The sequence below is a fragment of the Centroberyx affinis genome, unplaced genomic scaffold (genome assembly GCF_046629955.1).
Source record: "Centroberyx affinis isolate AG114_WGS23_722 - 3 ecotype Tasmania unplaced genomic scaffold, CSIRO-AGI_Caff_v1 ptg000678l_1, whole genome shotgun sequence".
Taxonomy (NCBI): Eukaryota; Metazoa; Chordata; class Actinopteri; order Beryciformes; family Berycidae; genus Centroberyx; species Centroberyx affinis.
The window spans coordinates 103,633-131,426 of NW_027279299.1; the positions used below are offsets into that span (position 1 = coordinate 103,633).

Here is a 27,794-nt window from a genome sequence, read left to right on the forward strand (position 1 = left end):
CTTTCAAGATGCCTCCTACTGTTTCTTTTATGTTTTTGAGTATTTATTGTGTGGGAGAGAGGAGGTCCGTCCCTCGTTCTGAGAAGAGTGTAAAGGCTGATCGCCCAGCATCTCGTCTCCTCCTCCTCTGTGGCATTAATCACCCCTCATACATGTCCAAGCCCATTACATTTTAACAGGTTTTATCTAAGTAGCATATTCCATAAATAGTTTAAGCCTGTCAACAGCCGTTTAATGGTAGACAGTTAACACATTAATACATTATTAGTTGAAACATTTTAGAGTTCAAGCCTCGGAGGCAGCAGGGAGGTCTGGTGGTTCCAGAAGCTACCCTTCAACCACAGGACTGGGTTCAAGGGATCAATAAATTATCACATGAAGTTGTGCTATAGCTGGACTTGCTTTCAATTTTGTCAATTTAAAAGCATAAAATGAACAAATTGGAAAAGTCCAGTTTAATAACTTATATATGCAGTGGTTTGGGAGAAAATACTGATTTACAAAACTATACTTTACTCCATTAAGAGATTCAACCTCAGCTCAGCTTCTCGGGGAAGTGGTTTAAGTGTAAATAGTTAATGCATTTTAGAGTTCACACCATGGATGATGATGAATAAAACAGATGTACAGGAATAAATATATTAACAGATGTGCTGCTTAAGCCCATTCATCTGAACAAGATAAGACAACATGCAAGTCAACAAATGTGTTGTCAGTTTTTTCTTTATTTGTAATTGCCACCTGCTGCTCAGTTCACCTTTCAATGTAGCCTATCGTCTCTGCCAACAATTAACAGCAATTTTATAACAAAATGATAAAATTACTTAAAAATGCATCGACTGTACAAAGAAAAAAAAACTCAATCTCTTTACACAGAAAATATAAGGACAATGAGTGCAATGCAGCATTTCAATGAAATCAAAAAGAAAAAAAAAAAAAACGATCATTCTGAAGTTTTGCAAAACAAATCAACCATATGCCACGATTTAGATAAACTGAGAAAATGTCATGCAAAACTAAAGTGGGTGAGAAATATTGACCAGTGGGGAAATTACACTAAGTATGTGAAGATATCTGAGGATTAAGGATTTTGGTGACATGTCCATTTTCAGCAATTTTAAGATGACTATATTGGCTTCCTTGCATTATTAGTGACCTGTGCTGTGCTGCGCTGCTTATCTGCTACAAACAGACAGTAAAAACGCTGCAGATGCCAAAACGAAGCAAATAATATGAATCTTATACCGGATTAGGAATCATCTCCAGTGAAGATATCGCTCATTTTGACACCAACTGTTGCTACCTTGTGAAATGACATATTGAACATAAAAGAGGAGCTTAAAGCATGACAGGGAGATAAAGGCGTGCCTTTTGCAGAAACGACAGTGTTGGTTGACTCCTCTCATATAAAGCCGGACAGATTGCTCTCCGTTGAGTTGTAGATAGATTTGATGGAATCAAATACTTTGTTGTTGTTTTTTTTGTTTTTTTAACCAAACTAGATTTTAAATTCCTTACTGCGTTAAGAAAAAACTTAAGAAGAAGAAACTGGGGCAATTAGACATTTAGGAAGTAGACAAGTTAATCAAAACCATCAGGCGGACATGTGATACCGAATACAGCATCAATCTGCATTTTGGGGGGGCCACACCTCACTCCGTAATTGTGCATCTCAAGATCATTTCACTTGCCAAAAATGGGCTTCAAAAACAGCTCTAACCAAAGACTTCCTATAAAGAAAGCAGAATTCAGCTTAGAATGTAGCAACCGCCTCCGAATGTAGAAGGTCGAAGTAAGACTCAAAGATTCTGCTAAACCTGACAGAAAGTCTCTTCAGCTAGAGTCGTCTTCAAAAGCGGATGTGAAAATCTCCTTTTGTCTCTTTCTCTAGTGTAACTAGAATCTCACTCGTCTGGGTGTGTAGGTGGACCGATGTGGTCGACTGACCGAAATCCTAAGACTAAGACGGTGCTAATCGTCTTGCAACCACATGATTGATAAAGGACAAACAGGCTTGGCAGTTAACATGACCGCTATGAAATGCTTAACTGTAAAGCTAACGCTGCCAACGGTCTACAACCTAGACTTCCGTGACAAATCGGCCGCAAACCCCCAAGCTCTTAAAACCATTTAAGAAACAGAAATACACCTGAAACCGGACCAGAGGAGTAGGAATCTGTTCCGTCGTTACTGAAGATAAAAAGGCACAAAAAAAGGTCCTGAGGTATAGCAGCCGTCAAAACCGTTTGGCAACACCAACAAGCCAGCTTTTGAAAAAAAAAAAAAAACTATTTTGATTGAGAAGAAATCTCTCCTGACAAAAATGACTTCAGACTGTGAATCTGCCCAGTGCAGCCCAGGCAGCAATGTCCTTCCATGTGTAACCTGAAAGAAGGCACATGCTCTTGAAGAACATGTGTGTGATAATAGGTGGGCGGAAATCACTGCACTGCCAGGACCTTGGGTCACTGGTTTTGAGTGCAGCAAGGAAGAACATTGAAAAGGCCATTGGGTCACAGCAATACAAACTCATCTACAGCTACCACAACGCTCAGCGCCTCGTGTGCTACCATGTCAGTGCTGCTGATGGAGGAAAGACGACTAGCTACATAGTAGAGAGATATTAGAGACGTTAGACTGGCAAGGTGAAAAGATAACAGAGGGGGGCTCCGGATATCTTTGAATGGGACTTTCATCGCTTCAGCTCCTAGGTTGAGATCTCGGAAATTGTGCTATGTGAGGTAACTCAGGGAACGGAAGACACCCTGAAAATGTTCTGGTGACAAAACAAAACAACGGAAATAAAACGATCTCGAAAAGACTCCAATTTAAAACTCCCAAAATTCAGATAAAACTCAGGTGGCATCTAATTAAATCTAGACCCCCTCCACCCAAGGCTGTAAATCATATCTTTAAAATCAAGCTACAAAAAAAAACTGACCAGATATTCTTATTTCAATCCTCTGTGCCAAATTTGGAACAGAAAAACAAGTTTCCGTCAGAACACATTAAGTGCTGTGTTTATCTCGACTTCAGCATCCACCAGAGCTGAAGATCTTTCTTCTGCTCGGATCAGCGAAGAATAGCAGCACAAAAACAAGAGAACATATAGCCTTCTGCACCGAGGACGGTCATTGCAATGACTCCCAGAAAAACAAAAAACAAAAACACATTTATGAACAGGTAAGGAAGAACGGAGCAAGGAAGAATGCTTTATATTCTGCCTGTTAACAGGGAAAACCTATCTTAAGGCAGACACTAGGTTCTGAGCCATGAGTATTTTAACATCTAGAAAGCTAACTGGGAATCCCTTTTTGATACTGTGGCTGAAACCCATTCCCACCATAATCACCACTCCCTGAATTTGACAAACATGTACAAGACTGAACACGGAAAATAAAAAGTCCAAAGAAAAAAACGTGGAACGGCACAGGCGACGACGACAAAAAACACAAAAAAAGGAAAATCCAGGGCGTGTAAAGTGTGAAACGAAATGAATAAAAGGAAAAAACAAAACATAAAAAAAGAAAAAGTAAAATTAATGCTTCTGCCCCAGGATAGAATTGAGAAGTTTGGCACTTTATTGTATTAAGTCCAGACGTGGTGAGTCGTTCCCCGGCTGGGTCGAGGGCGGATAGGAGATGCCGGAGGGGGGGGCGGGGGGGGGGGCGGAGGTCTCTCAGACGATGGTGTTGGTCCCCCGGAGGCCGACGCCGCGGGCGAACTGCTCCAGCAGGCCGGAGATGGCGCCGGAAGGGCTGGGCGCCGAGGACTTGAGGCCCACTGTGGAGCTGTAGGCGGCCAGGAAGACCTCCCGCACCGCCTCCAGACGGGCCTGACGCTCCGAGGGGATGGGACACCTGGGAGGGAGGGAGGGAGGGAGGGAGGTGAAGAGAGATATGAGGAAACAGGAGGGAGCAATGTGAGAGAAGGCGGAGAGAAGGGGGGGGGGGGTGATGGAAGAAAGAGAGATGAGGAGGAGAAAGGAATGAAGGGACAAAGAGCACAAAGTCAGTGAGTTGTTGGCCTTGTTCATACTATTCTGCTCTGCTGCTCCTTGTTTGGATGAAATGGGGAGTAGGGGGAGGTCACTATGTACTCCTGAATTAACCATCATAGAGCACAAGCTGTCATCCCCCCCCCCCCCCCCCTTCCCCCCGTTTCCCACCAAATAAAGATGGATGGATGTTATTTGCCTTTGCCGACTGCGAGCGTTGTTGGCGGGACGCACTCAATTTGGCAGCCAGATCAAGCAGAAATTAAAATTTGTCCCCTGCTGGCAAGAGAGAGCGGGAGGGTGAGTCAGAGGGAGAAACTGGTGGGAAAAAAATCTTCTCCCTTGATTTCTCCTCCCTCATCCATCCTTTGGTTCACTGGGGGGACAGAGAGCAATGAGGCAAACTGTAGGCTCCCTGGCATGAAGCCATTTCTGTGCCACGTGTTGCAAAGTGCTGCCGAAGAGAGAGAGTTTGGTGGTAGGGCTGTGACATTGACCAACAATTACAATTCCAATATTTAAATGTGAAATACATGCAAAGTCCATAATTATCGATATTTTTTAATCAATAATGTTAATGTTATTCTATATTGGGTATGTCCACTAGAGGGCAATATAGTCAAGGTTTGACAACAGCAGTTCATTTAATAAGATTTATTAAGAAGACAAACAGAAACTGTGTATTTAGCTTACTTATGGCAACTTTCCTGACTTATTAGGCTATGTTGCGCGAGCTTCTGGGTTTCTCAGATTACTTTCACAGTACTCTGGCTATTCTGATCACTTGAAACTGAGTGATCAAAACAGGCAATACAGCTGGATAGCCAATATCGAACGTTCCCTTTGATGTTTGAACATGGCAATCAATGAATGCGTTCGATAATTTATCGATTATCGAATGTCAACGTCACAGCACTGCTTGCTGAAACGATTAGTCACCCTAATCGACTACATCGATTACGAAACTACGGCGACGTGGATTTTTATCATCGACTCATCACATATCTGTACATTTTCAGGCTGGATCAGGGCTTCATACAGTCAATGATGCAATGCGCAAAGGCAGCGCTAGGTGGCAGCAGGGCTTAAAATGTCCAGCTGATCGTTTCCCTAATGGAAGATGGCTGAAAATACCGTGGAAAAATACCACTGGACCTGTGGGACGTTCAAAGAAATTTACCGCGAGACCGGAAGTTTCAAAATAAAGTCGGGGAATTTTTCAGCTCTGAAGCCAACGATACAGTAGAGTTTAATGTTTATGTGAAGAGTATTTTATAATTCAGAATTACAAAAACAAGCCCACAGTTAAAGTAGTAAATTCATCTGGTCTCTCACCTCTGCTTGTACACAGAGAATCCATGGCATTTGCAGGCATTAAATTACTGAATAAAATTATCAACACCTGAGACAATATTATTCCATCATACACAAAGGTGTATAGATGATTTTCTCCTTGAAGTCTTGACAAAAAGCTTCCTCCACCTTCTCCTCAAAGACTCAACAGGAGAGCTCAATAAAGCTTTGGATTTTGAGCTGCTTGATTCATTTTTATTTTGCTATGACTAAGGCAACTAAGAAAATAATCGTTAGATTAATTGAAAAAATAGTCAGATTAATCGATTAGCAAAATAATCGTTAGTTGCAGCCCTAGAAGACACACACCACTGCTGCTGCAGACTGACTAGGTTAAGTTTATATGGTCACTTATGTGCTGAGTGAGTTTCATCACCCTTAAGCCCTTAAAACATATTTATGAATACAAAATATCTTCTACTCATGGCACCACAATAATCAGAATATAATAAGCCAAATAATACATATCCAACAAAGAGAAGAGGGAGGGATGAATAGAGGGAGGCGATCAAAGTTAGGGAAGGAAGGTAGGTTTTTCATTGTCAGACAACCTGATATGTTGCAAAATTGCAATGTAGCTCTCGATTGTCCAATAACACGAAAAACCCACCAGAAAAAACAATGATAAAAATACGTTTGTTTCCTCCAATAAACCTGGGATGGCCGTTTTCAAAATTGATAAAAACAGAGTCTGCGGCAGTCTGCTGGGAAATGTCATGAGCTTCACCACTGGATGGCTGCGAAAAATAAAATCAAAATACTTCTCTTCCCATAGATGAGTCACACTGAACTCCAGAGAGGTAGCTGTGTTCATTACTCCCTATTGGCTCTACGTACCATGCTGAGACACACACACACACACACACACACGCACCAGTGAAAGTCCAATCAATAGATCCAAATCAGCCCATCCCCTCATCCTCACACACCATGGTGGGTACAAAGACAGACACATAGGAGCACAACCAACCCCACACACACACACACACACACACACACACACACACACACCAGGAGGCCTTAGCCCGCCTTAGCCCGCCCCACTGAGCTCTGTCTTTGCATTGGGGGACACAGGGAGGTAAATAGATAAGGGGAAAAGGAGCGAGACCAGCAAATAAAGGCATAAAACAATGACTGGGTGCACTTGTTTAAAGGCACTCAGTAGGGATGGGACGACACGTTTATCTCACAATATGACTCGATACATGATATCGTGTACACGATTCAATACAACCACGATACAATGTAATAAACTAAGATGCTGTTGGGGGCCGACAGCAAGGGTATACCCTCGAAATTCCCCAATCCTCAAAGGCCCCATTAAGTCAAATGTAATAAAAAGCCATTCAATTCATTCCCCAATAATAAAGGGTATGTACCTTAACTATTTTTTTTAACGCTCAATAATAAATGTAACTACTAATTAAATATAGCCGCTAGTGGCAATGGCCGAGTTCATGCCGGGACAGCAGCCAGAGCTGAAACGTGGAAGTTTGCATTAAGATTACTGTCAGTTTTGCCATATTAGGCTGTTGAGCAATCAGGCCCAAGGCTATCAAGTTCTGATACTGAACAATGTAAAAGCAAGTTAAAAGGTGTCAATATCCAACTTAGTATTGGCTTTACTGTGTTTAGCTGAACACTCAAAATGCTGCTGTTGAGCAAAATCTGGTCAGATCTGTATGGAAAAAGGTTGGAACATGATTGCCAAGTTTCATAGCAATTGGTGAAATTCTGTTTGAGTTATAAGCCAAAATGTCATAGGCCACGCCCACTTTCACTAATGACGACCAAACTTCAGATTTTGACTAGGACATGGTCCTAGAGCATGTGTGGCGAATTTCTTGCAATTTCACCTTCTGGATTAGGAGATCCAGTTTTCTGGCCTTTGTGGCGGCCTTATTGGTCAATATTTGAATGGCTTTGCACACATGTTCATTCATTATATGTGAACATGTTGTCCAAGTTTCACGATGATTGGACCATCTATCACAAAGTTATAACAATTTAGCTTATAGGCCACGCCTAGGAGATGTTAAAAACGTTTTTTTCAAATAATGCCAAATATCTCAAAAATTTTCCAGGCAAACCTTGAGAGTCCTTATGGCAAATTTGTAGAGTACGGTTAGGTGGACATGTGTACCAAGTTTCATGTAAATTGGACAAACGGTGTGGGAGATATAGCCCTTTAAACTTTTTATTTGTGACCTTTAATTATAGCGCCACCATCAGGCCGACTGTAATCATAAACACATCAAAATCAATAGAGTTCTTCCTCTAGGGGTCATCAATGTCCGTACCAAATTTTATTCTTATTAAAACTGTTCATGTTATCGCGTTCACATGAAGGATCTGCGGCGGACGAATCCATAATATCCCCGAAACTCATTTTGGGGATATAATAACAGTTCAATGACAACAAAGTCTCACTGTACAGAATTCGGTTTATTTCTGAGACACAAATCTTTCTAGCAATGGCATTGGCTACTAGAATCTAAACTATTTAAAAATGTCATTACAAAGTGCAAATAATATAATTTGGATGGAGAGCTTGTGAAATTGTGATGGTCAAGCGTCTCATTTGTGATTACTACAGCAGAATAACATGGAGATAATATTGCAATTGTGTACAGTGTTACTCACATTCGGCCACTGGGTCCTTCGTCCTGGAAGCTGAAGGGGAGGGGGGAGTCGTAGGCGGCGGCGACCGCGGACGAGGACGAGGAGGCGGCGGGCGGAGGGAAGTGGGCGTGGTCGTGGATGCTGCCGCAGCCCGACACGATCTGCCAGCTTCCGTACTCTGTGGAGAGGGAGGAACCTGACCGAGCGTAGTCTGCTGCTAACCTGAGAGAGGGGGAGAGGGAGAGAGAGAGGGAGAGAGTGTGTTAAGAGAGAATTAAAAAACAGAGAAAAACCAGGAAAGGAGGACAGAAATAAAGAAAAAGTAAAAAAGAGATGGATACATAGGAACAGGAGAGGCAGAAGTAAATTGAGGAAAATGGGGTAAGGGGGGTTTGGAGGCAAAGGGTTGAGGTGTCTGGGTGATGGGGGTCATGAGGCCAGTCGCAGGCTTTGGGGTCACGACCTCAACTCTCTAGACTCTCTGACTAGACTGGCAATCACCATCCAACTACATACATACACACACTTCATTACAGCATACTGGAATGAAACTAAATGGACAGTGAATATAAACTGAAACTGAAATAACACGGTATGCAGTATCCGACCATTCACCTTCTCCCGGGGACGGCCAACGGGCTGCTGCCGGTGCGCGTGACGGCATGCTCTGATTGGTTGGAGGAGGAGGAGCTGGAGGAGCGGGCCTCGCTGAGTGGGTGGGAGAGGTGCTCGTCCAGGAGGGTGGGCTTACTCCACACCACCGTCTGGGGGGAGGAGGTGGTGCCTTTTCTCCTGAGGAGAGACAGGAGAACTATACGGTCACGTCAAGGGAGGATATCAGTTTGCCGACAGTTGATATTGGCCTTTTATTTAGGAATGGGACGATATATTGATATCCAGTACATTGCAATCCAAAAATGTGACGATACGTATCATTGGGCAGAAAAATGAATTGTGATATTAGATCCATTTTATTCTGCTGTAGTAATCACAAATGAGACGCTTGACCATCACAATTTCACAACTTCTCCACCCTTATTATGTTATTTACACTTTGTAGTGACATTTTTGTTTACATTCTAGCAGCCAATGCCATCGCTAGAAAGATTTGTGTCTCAGAAATAAACAGAATTCTGCACAGTCAGACTTTGTTGTCATTCAACTTTCCTATATCACATCGTATCGTGGTTGTATTGAATCCTGAACCCAATATTGTGTATCGAAACATATCATGAGATAAGCATATTGACCCATCCCTAAAAACAGGACGTTGTCCATTCACGTCCACCCCTACCACACACACCCACACACTATGACTGGTGGGATGCCATAACCATGAAGACAGCTCTGTAGTAGTTTAGGTCAACTGCTGAAGATGGTTCAAGTCGATCAAGAACTGACACTAAAATAGATGTTTTTGACAGGGTAGTTTGTGATTTGAGTTGGTTTGCTATATCGTCCACCTGCAATATGATGGAAGTTGTTCCTTTTTCTTACTAAACCAGCTCCAGTTGGCAGTCTGTAAAACCTTCTGAAAAACTTGCCTCATCCTGCTTTTAAGAGCTGCTAACCCACCTAAAGCATTCCTTGTGGCCACATTGCCTTCTGGTCTATTGAAGCTACTGTCAGCGGGAAAACTGGCATCTCTGCCTCTTCTGCAATGGATTTCTCCCTGCATGATTGTTGAACGTTGATGTTTTAGACAGCGGAAAAAAATCCTACGATCAAACTCCATTGCAGCTGAGCTGGAAATTGGCCAGTTATCCGCAGGAATAACAAAAATACACCAAACAACAAAATCGACCCAGAAATGCAAGGTACATTCCTCCTGACATGCTGCAAAGCTGGCCATGAAACAAGACTTTTTTTGGTCAACTGGCTTCAGTGGAAAGTGGATTCAATAACGTTTGCTGCCAAAGAGGCTTTTAGAATAGAAAAGACAGACTGAAGACTGGCAAGCGTGCTGCCAAACTGCCTTGTAGAACCAGGGGTGAAAGAGATTGAGCTTCAAAAATAGATATCTGGACCAAAAAACACATGAATTCCATAGAAGATCTGCAAAAAAACCCCTAAAATGTAGCACATTCCACCAATAAGAGTACTTACACTGGATTAGGTTTGATGAAGGGCACACAACCAACAAAATGCTAATTCGCTTTGGCTAGTAAGCCTTCATCAGAGCATGCTCTGTGCTGCCCTTTACTCTTCTGGAGATATCCTATGCCTTGTAGAACTGACTGACTTGGCAGCCAAAGCCAAAATTGATCAACATTTGTATGGTAGTGACTGTTAAGGTCAAGCTTTGCTGAACTGAGATACATTACCCGACTGGATCAACCTGGAATTGTAATACATATGATTTTAATGATTTTAATGGACCTAATTCTGACTGTGGGTGTGTGTGTGTGTGTGTGTGTGTGTGTGTGTGTGTGTGTGTGTGTTGTCCTGACCAGCTGGAGGCCTGGGGTTGGCTGGAGAACAGGTCCACGGCGTCGTTGGTGAGGCTTGAGGCGGCGCCCGCCTCCTCAGTGATCAGGGAGAAATCGCTGCTCAGGCTCGTCACGCTGCCGCGATCCCTCGACTCTGGAACCAATCACACGGCAGAGGCATGTTAGTTCAAGTTCCTAGTTCAACATTTTACACTGTCCCCAATCGCAAATTTGGCTTACAGCAAGCCCTGATTCAAAACAATGAACATCCATTTCAATTGACAAAATACAGAAACATAAAAAGCACCTCAATGGGGAGTAGGGAAGTAGGAAAAGCACAATGGGAAGAATGGTCCTCACTATTCAACATATCAATGAGTAGAATAGCACCAACATCAAATCTTCCCTTGGGACTACTCTAGAAATGAAGGGCTGAGTATCATGGAGAAACATTGATGAAACATTGATGGTACTGTTACCCATTAGCGTGACAGTATAAAGTTGTGGCAAATAAAAGAGGGGCCATTAGCAGAGGAAACTTAAAATACATCAACTTTAAAATAGTCAGCAGCACTGACACACATGCAAGACACCACTGATGGTTAAAAGCTTGCAGACATCAAGGTTGATGACGCAAGATGTTTTTGATTCAAAATCCTGGCAATTTTCAAAAGAGATAAGAGCGCTGTGTTATTGCCCAGACTGTCATTGGCTTGTGTTCGCCACAATACTTGGCATCCAAAGCCTTTGTTATTTCATATTGCATCAGACCAAAGGCTCCTGCTGATGTCACAGTTGGAGCAAGATGTTAGTAATACATTATAGGCTTTTCCTACACAAGTTTGAGACTTATGTATGCAAGTCAATAGGAAAATGTGGGAAATATCTGAATCACAAGAGTTGCCTGTCCAAAAAGCCTGATTTCCCAGGAAATAAGTGTCAAATCACATCCCTACATAGTTTTCATATTGACAGTAATAATACTACCTTGGCATAGCCTGGTATCCAGCCCCTATGAATCGCAGTTTTCGGCACTCTTTGAATTTGCATGGCGATTCATAAGGGTCTGGACGCAAGCCTATCCACCACTGATTCGGTGACGTAATTTCTTGAAATGTGTTGCACAAAATAACCTCAAGTCCTGAACTTAGGACACATCCTTAAATAGGTTTTACTTATGTTGTCCTTATGTTGTGTTTTTTTATCTTAAATAATTCCATAAAATCAGTTAGGCATTGCATCTAATTTGTGGCAAAAGTTATTTTTTCTCACCTAAGGAATAAACCTGAGATGTTTGTTGCAGCTCTCTTAGCATATTTCCAGAAAATAAAGCCTTACATTAAATCCTGACCAGAATAACATACAATAGGATGCATTGTGCACCAGCCACACGTAGTTACGAGTGCCATAGTAATTCTGCTCTCTTTAAACCTGCAATAATCAATTTCAGACCCTGTAACCAATCCTTAAGTTAACGTGTGCTATGTGGACATTTCTGTGAGAAGTAATGATATAAACAAACAGCCACACACGCGGGCCAGCTGTGCTGTTGTTTTCACCTCTTTCCTAAAGCTTGTTGTCACGTTCGGCCCGAGTAATGGCAGAATCGATGAAGCGAGCGAGTGAACGTTTTCAACTAGTAAACTTGCTACCTGCCTCTTCGCTTGTCATTGTGGGACATGTGACCTTCAGTGGGAGGAAAATCTGGCAAAGTGAGACTGGTAACCGGTGATATTTCTCTGTAGGTACGTTTATTTTAGCCATTAGCCTTTATGCACGGTTTGTCCTAAGGGCTTCCGTCGCAGTGTGTGTTTACAAAATGTGTTTGTCACCCTCTAGTGGTCAGAAAAAAATCACTTAGTGTAGCTTTAAGCCTTGGTCACATTACAAGATTGGTCTGCTTGCCGTCCAGTCAGACACATGGTGGTACAGAGACTAAAGAGTACATTTACTTGAGGATAATATTGATGAAGAATTTTGTATTTATGTAATTTTGAGACTTCTTTCACTTAATTTGTAATTGCATGCTTATGTGGGCTGATCCAGGCCCTTTTATACCATTTTATATGAGATTTATTCCTCCAAATGAAATTGTATAGCAACTTATCAAGAGTTGAGCAAGTGGAGTGGGGAATCTTGATGACATAAACTATCTACGGGAGTAGGCTCTGAGTACCGTTGCACACTGCACAAGCCCGACCAGACTTGGCCCGACAAAATCAAACATGTCTGAAAAAATTGCGTCGGGCCAAGCGGCCGGAGTTAGTCTTGATTCCGTTTACACTACAGAATAATCTGCACCAACCGTTGAAAGAAAGACCACCACCACCAACCCCATTAGCCCAGATTCAAAGCGGGCATTAAAGCCACCTAGTGTAGTGTGGTAGGCCTATCTGGAGGGATGTCATTAAAGTGTGGGTAGAGGAATGCCGACTTACTTAACTGGCAGAGGTCCTCCACAGTGAAATCACTGTCTTTGAAGTGGGAGTTCTTCCTTCTGCAAAAAAAAAAGTATGATGAAATAATAAACAACCCAGCGTGTGTGTCAGAGAGATCAAAAGATGAGGAAAAAAACACTGGTTGGTTTGACACAGCTGAACCTTGCTCATGAAAGCCAGTTATTTACTACAAGGAGAAAATGTGTGTATAAGATCTACTGCTCAAACAGAGTGACCAGCAGCCACTCTACAGTGTATGCTTTATGTTGAAATGCCAAGTTCACTGTGTCATAAGCAAAGCTTCACATCAAAGACTATTCAATAAAGAAAGACAGAACAAAAGAAAGAAAGAAAAAAAGCAAGGATATCGCAATAAAGTAAGGGAGGGAGAAAGGGGATGATAAACAATCAGACAGAGAGAAACGTACCTCTGTTTCCTAATGGCAGAGAACTTCTCTGAGACGATGTGCTTCAAAAAATTGAAGCAAAAAAAGAAAATCTGCCAGAGGAGAAAGAAAGATATTCTGAGCTCAGAGGGTAAGACAACAATCCATGACAAAACACTGCCCTCTAGTTCCTGACAACAGCCCAGTGGGTCTGCACCAGCATTCTGCAGCTCCTCATGGCCAAGAAGGCAGTTCAAAATGGATTACATGCTAGCCAATCTGGGTCTTTAAGCTAGACGAACTTGCAGCATCAGGAAAGGCAAAAGGAATTTACAAAACTTCAACACTCAATCTTGCCAAGCACTTTACACTGGGTGAAGATTTAAAACCCCTTTATTCCCCGAGACCAGAGGCAGGATGAGCTATAAACCTGTTCAACAGAGACCAATGGTCTGAGGAGAAACATACACTGAACATCAACAGACTAACTAACAAACAGCCAGTTCTTCTTGGAACATAAACCCTAGCAGGACATACTGGTCTTCCCACCCCAGTGAAATTTTTGGTTTGTCATCCCTATTTTCGTCACACTAAACACTCAAAGTATTATTTCATCCAATTATTCTTAATATTATATATTTTTTTCTTATGCCTTCTTGTTTTTACTTATTTTTTTTGTGTATGATGTCTGCTTTTATTCGATTGTTAAGTTTATATTACTATTATTATATAGGAGAAACACTATTCTGTTGGAAGTGCACTCACCTCCTCCCCTTTGGAGAGTCGATCTGGCAGCATGTGACTGGAAATGGACGCAGAGAAATGGATCAAGTTAGACGAGACATCACTTGGATTGTATCCTATGACACCATAAGCATTCAACAAAATTACATATTGGTTGATGCAAGTGTGCATGTAACAAAGTCTTACAAACTGAATGTGAAAATCTTAAAGATTATGGGTATTACAGTAATGCCACGATAAGCTTTATGCAACAACTATCCTCAGCCAACCGGTCTGATTAGTGAAACTTAGTGCTTGCTTGCTATTCCGACTCTTGCAATAACCGGATAACTAGTGATCTCTATTGCATTCTCCTGTTTTTTATTATGTATGGAGACTTTTCAGAACTCTTGTTCTTGGATGCTAATGCTAATGAATGCTCTCTCTCTCTCTCTCACACACACACACACACACACACACAGGCCCTCAGCTACTGTACCCTGGTGTGTACCTCTCCGGGTCTTGCAGTACATTTTCAGTTCCTTGAGATGCCTTTAGACACCTGTCTGTCTCTCTGTCTCTCTGTCTCTCTCTCTCTCTCTCTCTCTCTCAGTGTCCCAAGGGCTTGGGCAGGACCGCTGATGTATAATTACATGGGCTAGCTGGCAGTGGAGGGGCTTTTTACTACGCTGCCTCTGATGAGTTCAAGTTGGAGCGATACACGCTGGTAATTATGAAGGAAGAATCCCAAGAGGGTGTATGGGTGTGAAAGTGAATGAGAGCGAGAGAGAGAGAGAGAGAAGAGGGGAGGAATAAGGAAGTGAGAGGGAGAGGAGTGGTCAAGAGCAAAGCCAAAGAGCACTACTTGTGGTCGTCCTGTCCTGCCCTCCCTCCCCCACGGCTCCCTGTACTTCATTAACCAGTCACTCCTCAATTATGCGTCCCAGACAAACACGGTTTGTCCCAACCAGATGGCAGGGAGACATCGCAAACGCACCTCTAAAGTATTTATGCCGGCTAATGCGCTGTGAGTTACGGCCCGCCACCGAGCTATGAAATTATCATCGCGATGATGTAAATGATTTTTTTTTTTTTTTTTTTTTTTACCCGAAGAGGAACCAGTCGTAAGCGATGGTCAGATACAGGATCTCGGCCGGCTCCAGGCTGGCGTGCACCGCGCCGTCCTGTGAAAAATACATAACAGGAACAAGTCAAACATCTCAGAACACACCGCGTTAATTAAAACACACCGCAGGCCGGTCAGCCAGGGGGCGTCATGCGGCTCCGGACGTTGGCAAGCGTCCTCGCAACTCAAACCCACTTTCTCCCATGTTGCATTTCTCATTCCTTTTGAAAGAACACTCGCTGTGTGAAATCTGTGCAATTTCAAAATCATGACAACCTTCCAGTACGGACCAGTCCTTAAGAAAAAAATAAAAAAAAATAAAAAATAGAGACATGCATATTTATAACTTGAGGATTCTATTTTTTATAAAGGTGAATACAGAGCTGCCTAATTAAGGAGCGGGTTTGGAATGGTAAATTGGATTTGTGTGGAGAAAAATAAATGAGGCGGCGGCCGAGGCAGATGGATTCAGCGCGGGATTACCAAAGTCGCTAATGAATGTTGGAGGGGGGAAAACGAGCAGCCGGGTGACTGGGTGTCATGTGGAGAGATGCTGGGGGAGAACAAAGAGATCAAATAAGCAGGAGGAGAGAAGAAGTGAAGACTTACTGCCCACAGGGAGAGCCTGAGGAGGGACACAAATAGAGGCGTTCGGTCCCAGCCGGATATGCAGTGCACCAAGAGGCCGCTCTCATCTGAAAGAACGGCAAGATCACATTTAGAAGGCCAACATTAACACTTTGAAGTGCACTGTCAGGCATCATTAGTGCATTATTAGTAGATATGCTCAATTCTTACATTATAATTACAACAGAAGACTACATCATGCCCCCAAAATATATAACTATGCAACTATCCAATATAACTACTCAAAATACAGTGAGGTAACACATCCAAAATGACTGGATACAACTCTCACATTTCACTTATTTACTGAGACACTATAAAATAAAATGCTCTGATGAAAGGCTTTTCTTGCCGAAACGTGTTAGTGTTTCATGGCGTGGGTCCCAGTAAAAAAGGCAAATATGAGTATTGTATCCAGTCATTTTTTCCCTACCTCACTCTATTTTGAGTAGTCATCACATGCATCAACACATGTATAATTCTGAATGATGAATGTGGAATGTAGAACTGTAGGGTGAGATTGTTAATAACGGCATGTATTATGGCATATTCAGAGATAAATAAAAAGTTGAGTAAACTAGGACTACAATAACACTAATACTATTTAATACTAATATGTATGTATTCTTATGTTGCTTGTATGATGCCATATGAACAACACTTCGAGTTAAGTGTTACCAGACCAAATATAATACCTACTGCGTTATTAAAGCTTGGAAATGGAAAGGGTTGATGATGCTTTTATGAAGACACTTTAATGATAGAACATGATTACCACTGGGGCTGCCTATTGTACTAAAAATACATGCACTCACAGTACTCCGGAGGAAAGTGTACACCAAATGACATATTTTATTAAGACCACCGTCACATTTACATTCTCATTTATACGCTCCAGTTATAGGCCAAAGAGTTGTGTGAGCAAACTGATTATTTAAAGGATAGTCAGCTATTTATTCTGCAATATGTAAATTCTCCTGGGGGTTTTTACTGTAAGAGTTGCCATGGGCCTTTGCATTGCAAAAACATTTAGAATAAATAGCCAACCCCACATGTACACGTTTGTATTAACCCTCATCATCACATGCCTAACTTTAACCCTTACCTTAACCTAAACCTAATCCCACTCTTAACCCCAAACCCAAGTCCTAACCCTCAGAGGTGGAAAGCAACTAAGTACATTTACTCAAGTACCATTTTGTGAGACTTGCTCACTAAATATATTTATGACTTTATGCTCACTCATACCCCACTACATTTCAGAGGGAAATCTTGTACTTTTTCCTTTTTTTTTTTTTTACATGCAAAACATACAATAAGATCATAAAATATGTTGCATTGTTAGAGTTTAAACTCCCCAACAGTATATGGAGCAGTTAGACCTCCAACATTAAAATACTTCTTACAGGTTAATGCTTCAATAATTTATCACTCTGAAAAAGACCATTCTTTTACTTTCGATACTTAAGAACATTTTACTCCTAATACTTCTATACTTTTACTTAAGTACATTTTTTTAATGCAGAACTGTTGCTTTTAATGAAGTATTTTTCCATTACGGCATTGCTATTTTTACTTAAGTAAAAGATTTGACCCCCTCCAAACACACACACACATACACACACCTACCATCGCTGTTGATGATGTGGAGAAGTAGCTTCAGGTAGTTCTGGGTCTGCTCCACCAGGTCCCAAGACTGACCAACACACACACACACACACAAACAATACACATCAATGAGAAGTAAATACATTATCAGTAGCCGCAAAACCACAACAGAGACAGGGCATCACTGGCTGGTTCAAATCACATCATAACACTTGTGGTGTGTGTGCTCCGCCAGTGGTGATGAGTCACAACCAGCGCACTTTCAGGATGGAACAACAGATGGCACTGACACACCACAAATACTGACTATATGGTTGGTATGATGAATAGATTACAGTACTGAGTAGAACTATATGTATGTATGATAGAATGTAGCAGAGTAGAACAGAATATAGTAGTAGAGCAGAGCACACCAGAATAGAATAGTGTACAGTAGAGTAGAATAGAATAGAGTAGAATAAGGTAGAGTAGGGTGGAATACATTAGAGAAAGGTAGACCAGATGCATAGAATAGAGTAGCATAGAATAGAGTACAGTAAGGTAGAATAAACTTGATTGGAGTAGAACGGAACAAAGTAGAATAGAATAGAATAGAATAGAATAGGTAACCTGATATTCAGTCCAGTCAATGTTCAAGTTGTGGGTAAAGCACACAGGGATTGTCAAAGGAGCGTCCACATAGTCCTGTCAGCGGAGACACGGTGGCATCAGGTTAACACAACAGAGCCAGGAGTTCTTATTATTGTGGCCTGAGCTGACTGTGCGCGTTAGCAGACTTTTACGCACCTGATTCCAGTTGAACACCAGTCCCTCCGCCGTGTAGTCTCTGTCTTTGTAGTCCTTGAAGAACTCACACCCTGAAAACACACACACGCGCACACACACACACACACACACACACACCGTGAACCTTCTGAACGGCCTCGTCCGAACCCGTCAGCGAACGCAACAAGTACCCGATGAGGACGTTACCATTTCGTCTGTGATGATTACTTGTCTTGCTTTCAGGACACAAAATGATTTTATTGCGTTTTCACATCTAATTTTTGTCTTGTAATTTAATAATCTTAAACCTTGCTATCACTCTTACTGTGTAACTCTTATTGTGGTCCAAAAAAATAAATAATTACCACTTGATGAATTTGGGGCACAGCTACCACCCTGAGGCAAACCCTGCACTGAATCTGTGCTTGTTTGTCATCATCTGGTTTAAAACCAAAGAAGCGGCGTATGACAAACAATGATCCACTTTTAGGAACTAAATTTTCACGTTCAGACCGGAGAGAAGGATTTGCTTTTCTCTAGGGTTTTCCACAGATGCTCTGTGTAAGGTTTCTCTGCCTGCTTCTCCAGCTTCACTTTCGTTTGGTCACATGGTGCACAGAGGAAGCGCGTGACATACCGCACCGGGACTTTCGGGGGAATTACGCATATAAACACTTTCCATGTGCTTTTAAAAAAAATGGGTTCATCAAAAAAAGAGAGACTATGCCACCAATTTTAAGATATGACACTGTAGCTTATGTGTGTGTGTGTGTATGAGAGTGTCGAGGTAACACCAAGGCAAGCCAATACAGTAAATTATTGGTTCGCAATGATTCACCAAGGCAAAAATAAACATGTCCTCCCTCAGGAATGATGCACTTGTTGGGGCTAATCAGTAACAAGTTATACAAATATAAAAGGGATCCAAGTTTTTTGTAGGGCCAGTTGTTAGTCTTCTCTTTTTTGGTATTTATACTATGTTGATTGTGCAAATGATGCAGTCACCCCTTGGGCCAATCAACAAATAAATGAAAAAGCCCTAGAGGGAAAACTGCCCCAAAAAGAAAATCCAATATGGCGTATATATATCCAGGAGTCTAATTTGTTGAGCAAGGATAGCTGGATGCCATTCTAACTTGAGACTGGTATTTGACCTGGTATTGTTGCGCCTCCTTGGGCCAACCAGTGTAATTCTGACATTGACACAGCACAGTGGTGTGATGCATAATTTCCCCAAATTCCCTCAAAATCCCATCAGCATTGGATGGGCAAATGAACAAACAAACTTTTTTTCCTCTTACTGATTGAGACAGGCAAAGCGGTGCGTCGCCTCCCCCAATTCCCAGAGGCGAAACTGCATTTGGATAGGGACTCATTTGACTTTGCTAGAAATGTAAACGGACTTGAAATGTCAGCTTTTATCTTTTCTCTGGAGGCGTGTATCATAGACTCGTGGTACTATGCTAGACTGAAAAGGAGCGTTTTACCTGGGTAAGGCACAGAGAGCAGGGTGAAGTCTGCATAGCGTTGGGCCTTGTCCACCTTCTCAGAGGATGTTACACTGGAGACAGAGAGAGACAGAGAGAGAGAGAGAGAGAGAGAGAGAGAGAGAGGCAGAGAGAGAGAGAGAGAAATGCAGTGTGAGTATTCATTACCATGCAAAATTCAACAACACAACTAGGGATGCCCCGATAACGTTTTTTGCCGCCGATCGTGTATGAGCCATATCTGCCGATACCGATAGTTTTTTTGTTTTGTTATAGCAGCTGGTATAGCAGTATTATAGGTCTAACAGTTTCCATTTTACATACATTTCATCCATCAAATTTGAGTCCCGGTTAAAAAGTATCCACATTTTCTTTTTTTCTACCTCAATATTTACTTGATCATTATGTAAACACAGCTATGTGCGTTCTAGGTAGCGCGACATGATTTAGTGAGATAACGGAAGCACAAGACTCAGACTGTTGCCACTTGCCTGTGTTGTTGAGTCAAGTTTAATAAATGGAGACTCCCTCCGAAGATATATATCCGTTTCAGTCTTTGTTTCTGTATAAGTGAATGTTCTTAAGAGAGAGAGAAATGAGACTTTTCAGTTGCCTCTCCGCTGTTAGGGTCTGGACCGTCGTCCGGTTCAGCACCGCGGACAGCGCTGCAGAGTGCAGACTGTTATGGAAACAAACGCACATGGCATGCGGTGAATTGGTCGTCCAGCCCTATGAATTCCATGACTTTTCTTATGATCGTCTTAGCCTTCTCGCTATCACGGCTATACGCGTGGGAGCTCTCTAAAGTGGTTTGCCTTAGCGGCCGTTGTGGTGCTTTCTCTCTGCTTTTTTTTTTTTTCACTCTCCGAGATCAGCTTAAGGAACTCGCCATGCTCCGCTGGGTGATGCGACTTAAGGTGCCGTATTAAATTTGTTGTGTTGAAATTTTTCACCTTGCTTCCCCCACAAGGTATTTTGTCCTGGCATACATTACAGATGGCCTGTGTTGCATCTGTCATGTTTTGAGGTGAGTCAGCATGTGACAATGACGCCAACTCCGCTGAGAAATGGCTCACGTGTTTTGCGTCATCGATTGGTTTTTGAAATCGGTGACTATAAAGCATTATCGGAATTCTCCGATCTCATATTTATACTGAATATCGGCTGATTCCGATTGCTGGCCGATCGATCGCGGCATCCCTAAACACAACCTTTGACATAGGCATCCATTGATGGAAGAACAAACGCATAAGTGACGGCAATACACACACACACACACACACACAAACACATTAAAATCAACCCAACACTCAGGCATCCCTTGCTCAGACATAATAACCAACTGTGACTCGGCATACAATCACCCTCCTAACTCAATAAACAGCAGCATATGCAAAGGTCTCGGGCCAAACACACACACAGTCAAGAGTCAGGTCCCTTACATAAGGTCCCTTACTACAAAGTAAAAGACCGGTGGACACAATGACCCGAACAACACAGCTAGAGTGTGGATGTATGCGTGCATGCTGTTCCTTACTTTAGGCCAAACTTAACCTTCTTGTTCTCCACCATCAGGTCACAGATGTAGCGAACCGAGAGGTAACGCAGCAGCTTAATGTCGTGGCCTCGAACCTTGTCAAAGAGCTGGGAGTCCCCGTTCCTGGGGACGGAGTAGGGAGGGAGGGGGGGGGGGGGGGGGGGGGTGGGTGGGGGGGGGTGGAAATGGTAGAAAAGTTGACTTTCTCGAGTGGACTTTGATTTTATCCAGTAAAAGGACGACAAAAACATTGGACATCAACCCTATTTGGTTTCCCGATCGTTCACAGGAGGAAAAAACGACTAATCTTATTTTTTTGAACACCATTTACAATTAACTTTCACTGAGGTCATGCATTGTTATCACATACAGATCTGGCTCATGGGGAGACCAGTGCTTCATGTTCACGGTACACTAAACTAGTTAAAGGGACTTGATTACCTGACTGCGCTGTCGTCCTCTGGAACCTCCTCTGACTCCGTCCACGTGTCATCACTACCCCCTGGAAAGGAGGCGGAGGTACAGGATGAATGTAAAGATACTGTGACTGACTGTAGTGGCCTCGACTCAAACACGTACATCCCATAAAAAGAGCTTCCGATAATTGCAGTTTCAAATGACAGTCCGAGTTTCAATAATAATACAAGACATTTTGAGACTTTTTCATGACCTGCAGAAACCCTGTTTTCTGTGAATAAAGAATTAATTCTAACAAAAACATGACGTTTCAAACCAAAATGGACCTTCCTCAGCAAAATATCTCTCATTTAAAAAAAAAATGATTGCAAAGTTGTCACAACAAATAGTCACAAGGCAGCTAATACTGCAAATGTTTTCTCCGGTTTCACTTTCCACCCAGCTCCTAAACTGAGTCTACAAGTCTCTGCACTTTACTTGGTAAGCCAACATTTATTCATTGTACTTGCCGATTACAGTGATTCTGAATGAAGCAAATAAGTGCTGCTGAAGTGGAAGTTTGACAACAGCTATTCAGGGGAACATTAAGCCCCAAAAGGAAAAGTTTGACAGCTGTCTGAGATCTGCCGCAACTATTCACAGCTCAGCAAGCACACATGGAACTGAAACCTTCCATGGAAAAACGTCTGCTACAACTTCCCCTGTAAAGTTTAACTTTAGGTTTCTCTGCGTGTGCCGGTGTGCGTGTGCGTGTGCGTGTGCGTGTGGGTATGACTTAAGTCACTTTCAGGGACACAAACCAGACATAAGACCAGTTGATTGGGGACGGCTTGTGCAATTGGGGACAAAAGCTGTGTCCCAAATTGGTAAAAAGCTGATTTTTGGGTCAGTGGTTAAGGTTAGGGTTAGGTTAAGGTTAGGGTTAGGGTTAGGTTTAGGCAAATTGTGGTTATGGTTATGGTTAGGGTAAGTCTCCAGGAAATGAATGTAAGTCTATGTAAATACCCCAAAAGTGACATAAGTAAGACTGTGTGTTTGTGTGTGTGTGTAATACCTGAGAAGATGTAGTTGTAGCCTGTACGTCCATACAGCTCCCCCCAGCCAGCCAGAGTGGACGACCGGCAAATGTGCTGCAATGTGGAAGGAACGACAGTGATCAGCCGACGTTGCTGTGCTGCTACACACATTAATAAAGAGCGCTCTTGTCACTTACCCAGCCTTACGGCACAGAAAGCAGGCAGTGGTGGCCAAAGAAAATCTACTGATGCGATTTTCTGTAGCAGTGATGCTTGGGGGCATTTCTTGTTTTAGCTCCCTGTTTTTGTCCTTGTTATGTTTCTAGTGCAAGTCGCAATGATTGTTTTTTTTCTTTGCACCATAATAAATATGCTAATTCTTAACAACTGGACTACACCACTTTTTGTTTCAGAGGGAAATAAGGCTAAATTAGGCTGTCATTTTAATTTCACATTTTCAAATATTTATCGGTCAACATACTTGTCTTCACATAACACATGGGTGGTATTAATACAAACTCCGTATCTTAAAGCATTAAGGAGTTATAGTTGTTTCAAGAAAATCTGTTTTTCCTCATTGATATGCAAATGTATGCAGCAGGGTGTTCCAAAATATGAATAGATCAAATTGACTCATTGTTTGCAGTAAGTGGCCTGAGCGCACCGTTTCAGACAGTTGACTGACCAATTACTACAGGTAGGTAAGAGACATATTACATATAGGTCCAAAATCACCAAACATATCCTTTAAGCATTTTAGCTGGTTATCACAACGCCACATGGCCCATCAGCTCTATATCTGTTCAGTGGCCATTAGAGCTGCCCTTCTGCCACTGTGCCAAGTTTTGGAAAAATTAGCAGGGAGGTTATGTCTAAACTGGAATGGAGGGTTTGCCTCTTTTTCTGTCTGCTGATAGGCATACAAAGTTTGATTGTGTTATGTGCATCCGTACAAACGTTATATGTCTTTTTATGAGAAGTCACGTCCCCCTTTGGCCAATCAGTGTGAAAAGTTAATCTCTTCTTCCTTACTACTTCTTCCTTGCGGCATGAACAACCTTTCAACACAGCAGGATATCCCAAAACGTTCTGAATGGATTTGCACAAAACTAACAGACAAACAAACATCCCTGACTCTGGTGGTGGAGGTAAAAAGCCTGAGCAGAGAGTGCGTGGAGTTTCCAGGCCAAGCAGCAGTACCTTGCCATTGTAGAGGATGACGGGACAGACGAACCTCCCTCTGCAGCGAGCCAGCTTACTCCTGTTCACCAAGTCCTGTAGCTTACTGATCTGCACTGTGCTCTCAAACCTACACACACACACACACACACACACACACACACACACACACACCACACGTTATCCATTAGTCAATCTGTTTAATCATTCAAACTTAATTTAGCTCTTTATATAGAAAATACAATTACAAAACACAAAGCACTTGACAACACAAGATTAGTGTTCAGTGCATGCTGTAGCATCAGCTGAGATAACAGTAAAGAACCAGCTGTGCTAACAGGGCCAACGCCACCAAATAATCAATTGCTCTTGACTTCTGAGATTTACTGTAGGTCAGCAGTTAAGTAGGAAAACATTTGGCCTCAACCACTATTGATTTTTTCATTAAGTTCACTAAAACTCTTAACTGCCTGTCTTTTGCTATTTTGGCCACAAAAACACAAACATGATTTTTACCTCAAAAAGGTAAAATAAGTTATGCCAAACATTCACAAAGGCTTCTGAAATTTGACTATGGTCATAACAGTAAAACTAGTTGTGTGGGGAAAGATCATGCTATGGTTGAGGGTTTACTGAAATTGGCTGCATAGCTTAATACTGATTGGTACTTGATTGATGTTGAGGTACTTTTAACATTGAGAACTCTACAAAGCAATTTGATTCTACAGTATATAATAAAGTGTATGGCTTTTTATCTCAAATGAAAAAAATGAATAACAGCCATTCAAAAAAACTTCATAAAATATAATATCACCATGGGAGCAAAGATAATTGTGTGCAAAAAGACTTTAAAGCTACAATGTGGTTGTGGGTTTACTGAAAACTACACATAGTCATAGTTCAATATTGATTGATACTCATGTTGATTTTTGAAAAGGTATAGTTAATAATAAACACTCAAAAAGCTTCATCAGTTTTTAACGAAAGGATCTGAAGTTTTGTATTAGTTTATGGACATTTCCAAGGAGCACATCAATACAAATCCTACATAATAAAGCAAATGCCAACTGAAAACTGAAAATAGTTTTGTAAAAATGAAATATATATATATTGAAATGTGTCCAAAACAAAAATCTGTGTTGGGACAAGTATTGTATTGAAAAACTACTGACATTCCCGACTTTCCCAACTTATTTGTTTACAATGGGGCCACTGCAGCACAGACTGTGAAGTGAAAACATTATGCCAGGAGGGAGAGCATTGTGCGCAAGCAAGGGGTTTGCCCAGACAAGGGGCCTTTTTTTAATATGTCAAGGCTTTGCTGTGAATGGCGTCTTTCCTCACAGCCTAAAGCACATCTTTTATTGCCACTCATACAGTGGAAAACAGCAGAACCGCATCAAGCAGCTGCGAGAAACAGGAATTGCTTGAATCAGAGCACAGCACACCACTTCCTATTTCCAGCTATAATGTGACCTCATGTGACAGAGCAGTCATTTTACTCCTGTGCTGCCTTGACGCGATCACAATGATTGAGATGTGTGACCTTTGCTCCCTGCACCACAGCAAAGGTGGACATGATTAGAGGAGTGAGTGACGCAAACAAACAAGGGAGTAATTGGTAACTGAATGGCGTGGACTTTGTATTGGGATTTGAAGGATTGGCTGAGGAGTGGAGAGGTACCTGTCTCTCTGGACCTCTGTGCATTCATATTCCAGGTAGACTATCTGTCGGGGGTAATGGCCGCACACTTCTCCGTTGGTGTTGTGGATGACGCTGTACTTGTAGTCTCTGCCAAACAGCTCTAAGCAGCGCTTCTCTATTGTCTCCACCTGAGGAAAGACAGAGACAAAGTTGTTTTTGGGGGTTTAAAGAGAATCTAGTTTTCCACCCGGGGGACCATATTTTGGATGAAAGCGCATGCGTTGAAGATTCGCCCCTATTCCATGGATGCCAACTGAGTATGGCAAGGTGTGCCAAAGTGAGTCCAAATTTGGCCATCCAGTTTGTATCATTATAAAGGAAAGTGATCAAGCACAAATACCTATTTCGAAGCTATATCTAGAAATAACACATCAGGGAGTATTCAGGACCAATGTTCCCTCTATGCTGGTAATTTGGTGACCTACATCCAATAATTTATCACACTGACAAAATAATAATTGGCAATCATCAGTCACTTACTCCCTCCAATGTTTTATAATAAGATGAGTTGGAAGTTTTGGTGGCAAATGGTGGGAAAATTAGATGCAGGGACTTTTCCATAGCTGAGGGTTTAGTGAAGTGACGCCCCTGACCCATTGAAGCTCAAGGCGCTACTGACACTAGAGGTATTCAATGTTAGTGTGTAAGGATTAGCAACATTCTGTCAGCATGTCATCCAGTGTGGTGTTCAGGCTAGTAACAAGCTGCAGATTGTTTCTATTTATTGGGTGCCTGCCTGGTAATAGCAACCGTTAGAGGTAGACTGGAAACAAGTTGTGACAGCAACAGTTAATCTGGCCGCTACACTAATCTCTATTCAAAAATCGGATACATACATTTCTGGTAATAATATGGTTTAAGAAATAATCAGAATTTATAGAATCCATTCTTCAATTCGGCATGGATTCAATACACCAAGCAGCACTCTATTCAATAAAATTTCACACTTCAGAATTGTTGTTGTTGTTTTCCCAACTATCTATCAAAATACACCGTGGTGGGCGGTAGTGAGCAGTGTGAGAAAATACTAAAAGTTGACATTTTATGGAAGTGCTGCTTGTTGGATAAGATGTAAGCCGAATTGAAGAGTGCCTCCTATTGAATAATAAAGGTCATAAAGTCAGGTTCTACCAGGTATATATACCTTTGCCGATAAGCAAGACCACTTTAAATTGTCAGATGATATTTGAATACTTTTGACATTCTCTTATACAAGAGAGAACGACAGGTATAGCACAACAAACATGGATCCCCAAACTTACCCGAGGAGTGACTTCTTTTGCTCTGTACTGGGTCTTGGAAAACAAATCTATCAAATCCGCTATTTCCTCGCTCTTTCTGACCGACAGCCCAGAGGCCGTGAAGCCGCCGGCCGCGGAGGGGGAGGCGGCCATCATAGTGCCTCGACCCGCGGTGGTGGGCTCTATCCGGACTCGCCCTCCTTCAAACACCGCAGCGCCTTGTCCTTGGGAACGGGAGGACCGACCAGGCCATCCCTTCCCAGCCAGTTTCTTCCTGACTGCCCGCTTGAGGGGGCCGGAGCCGGGGAGTCTTCCCGAATTCAGGGCACCGGTGAGCTGCTACACCCCCCAAACACAAGCCGTTAGCCAGCCTGCACAGCCAGCCAACCTCGCCACAACAACGGCTACTGCTACTGGAGCTAGCACGACTAGCTAACTGGCTAGCTAGTTCAGCTTCAGAGCCGCATTCGTTTTCACTGGCGTTTAAATCCAAGTCCGCCGTACACTTAATGGAGATAGATTTTCAAACGTTTTAGTCGCTCCTACATCACTACTGTTTTGTTTACTGACTAGACGAGGTGTGGACCCAATCTCTGCTGAACTCCGGTCAGCAGGAGTCAGGAAACCTCCAGGATCCTGCCCGGCCTGCTCACGTTTCCTCAATGTCACGTCCTCATATCTCCTTAGTTATCGCGACGACGCATGCACAAACATAATAAATGTATACAGTGATCACTACTGTAGCTACAGGATCTCAGCACTGTATGTGTTGTTCTGGATCAAAATCCCAGTACTGGAGAGTGGTGTTGCAATCTGTGTACTGCTGTCTCAAGGTACAACAGGCGGTAAACAGGAAGCTGATAGTACCACGTGACAGGCATCGCCCCCACTTCCTTAAATGACGTATTGTTGTCAATCAGCAACTACTACGATAGTTAACCAGCTACATGTAGCATATGCAGTTCTATGCATCTACTTATTGTTTTAGATTTATGTCTCGAAATTCTCAATTTATAGACTATGCCTATGTACTTTTATTTATCCTATTAAAGTTATGAATATATTTGGGCTTTGGTGGTTCTAATTTATTTTACTGTCTGTAAATGTATCTTTAGATGTCCAGCTTGAGTTAACCTGC

The 27,794-nt window shown here is 42.3% G+C and overlaps 1 protein-coding gene across 7 annotated transcripts; it reads right to left on the bottom strand.

Moving 5' to 3' along the window:
* Nucleotides 1-705: 705 nt before the first annotated feature.
* mtmr14 (myotubularin related protein 14) lies at nt 706-27,481 on the bottom strand. 7 transcript variants are annotated; one of them, XM_071519258.1, is made up of 19 exons: nt 26,678-27,481; nt 25,395-25,543; nt 23,732-23,840; nt 22,570-22,645; nt 21,540-21,600; nt 21,099-21,221; nt 19,562-19,635; nt 18,096-18,166; nt 17,919-17,993; nt 17,331-17,397; nt 15,684-15,769; nt 15,056-15,132; nt 13,991-14,027; nt 13,268-13,338; nt 12,840-12,898; nt 10,423-10,555; nt 8,588-8,764; nt 7,994-8,194; nt 706-3,860 (listed from the first exon to the last, which is right to left on the bottom strand). In XM_071519258.1, the coding sequence occupies exons 1-19, from the start codon at nt 26,810-26,812 to the stop codon at nt 3,680-3,682; spliced, it is 1,962 nt and encodes a 653-aa protein (XP_071375359.1). In that variant the 5' UTR covers nt 26,813-27,481; the 3' UTR covers nt 706-3,679. The 7 variants fall into 7 exon arrangements, with proteins under 7 accessions (XP_071375359.1, XP_071375362.1, XP_071375360.1 ...); XM_071519261.1 differs by lacking the exon at nt 7,994-8,194 and having other exon boundaries at nt 8,605-8,637; nt 10,453-10,555; XM_071519259.1 differs by lacking the exon at nt 7,994-8,194.
* Nucleotides 27,482-27,794: the final 313 nt, after the last annotated feature.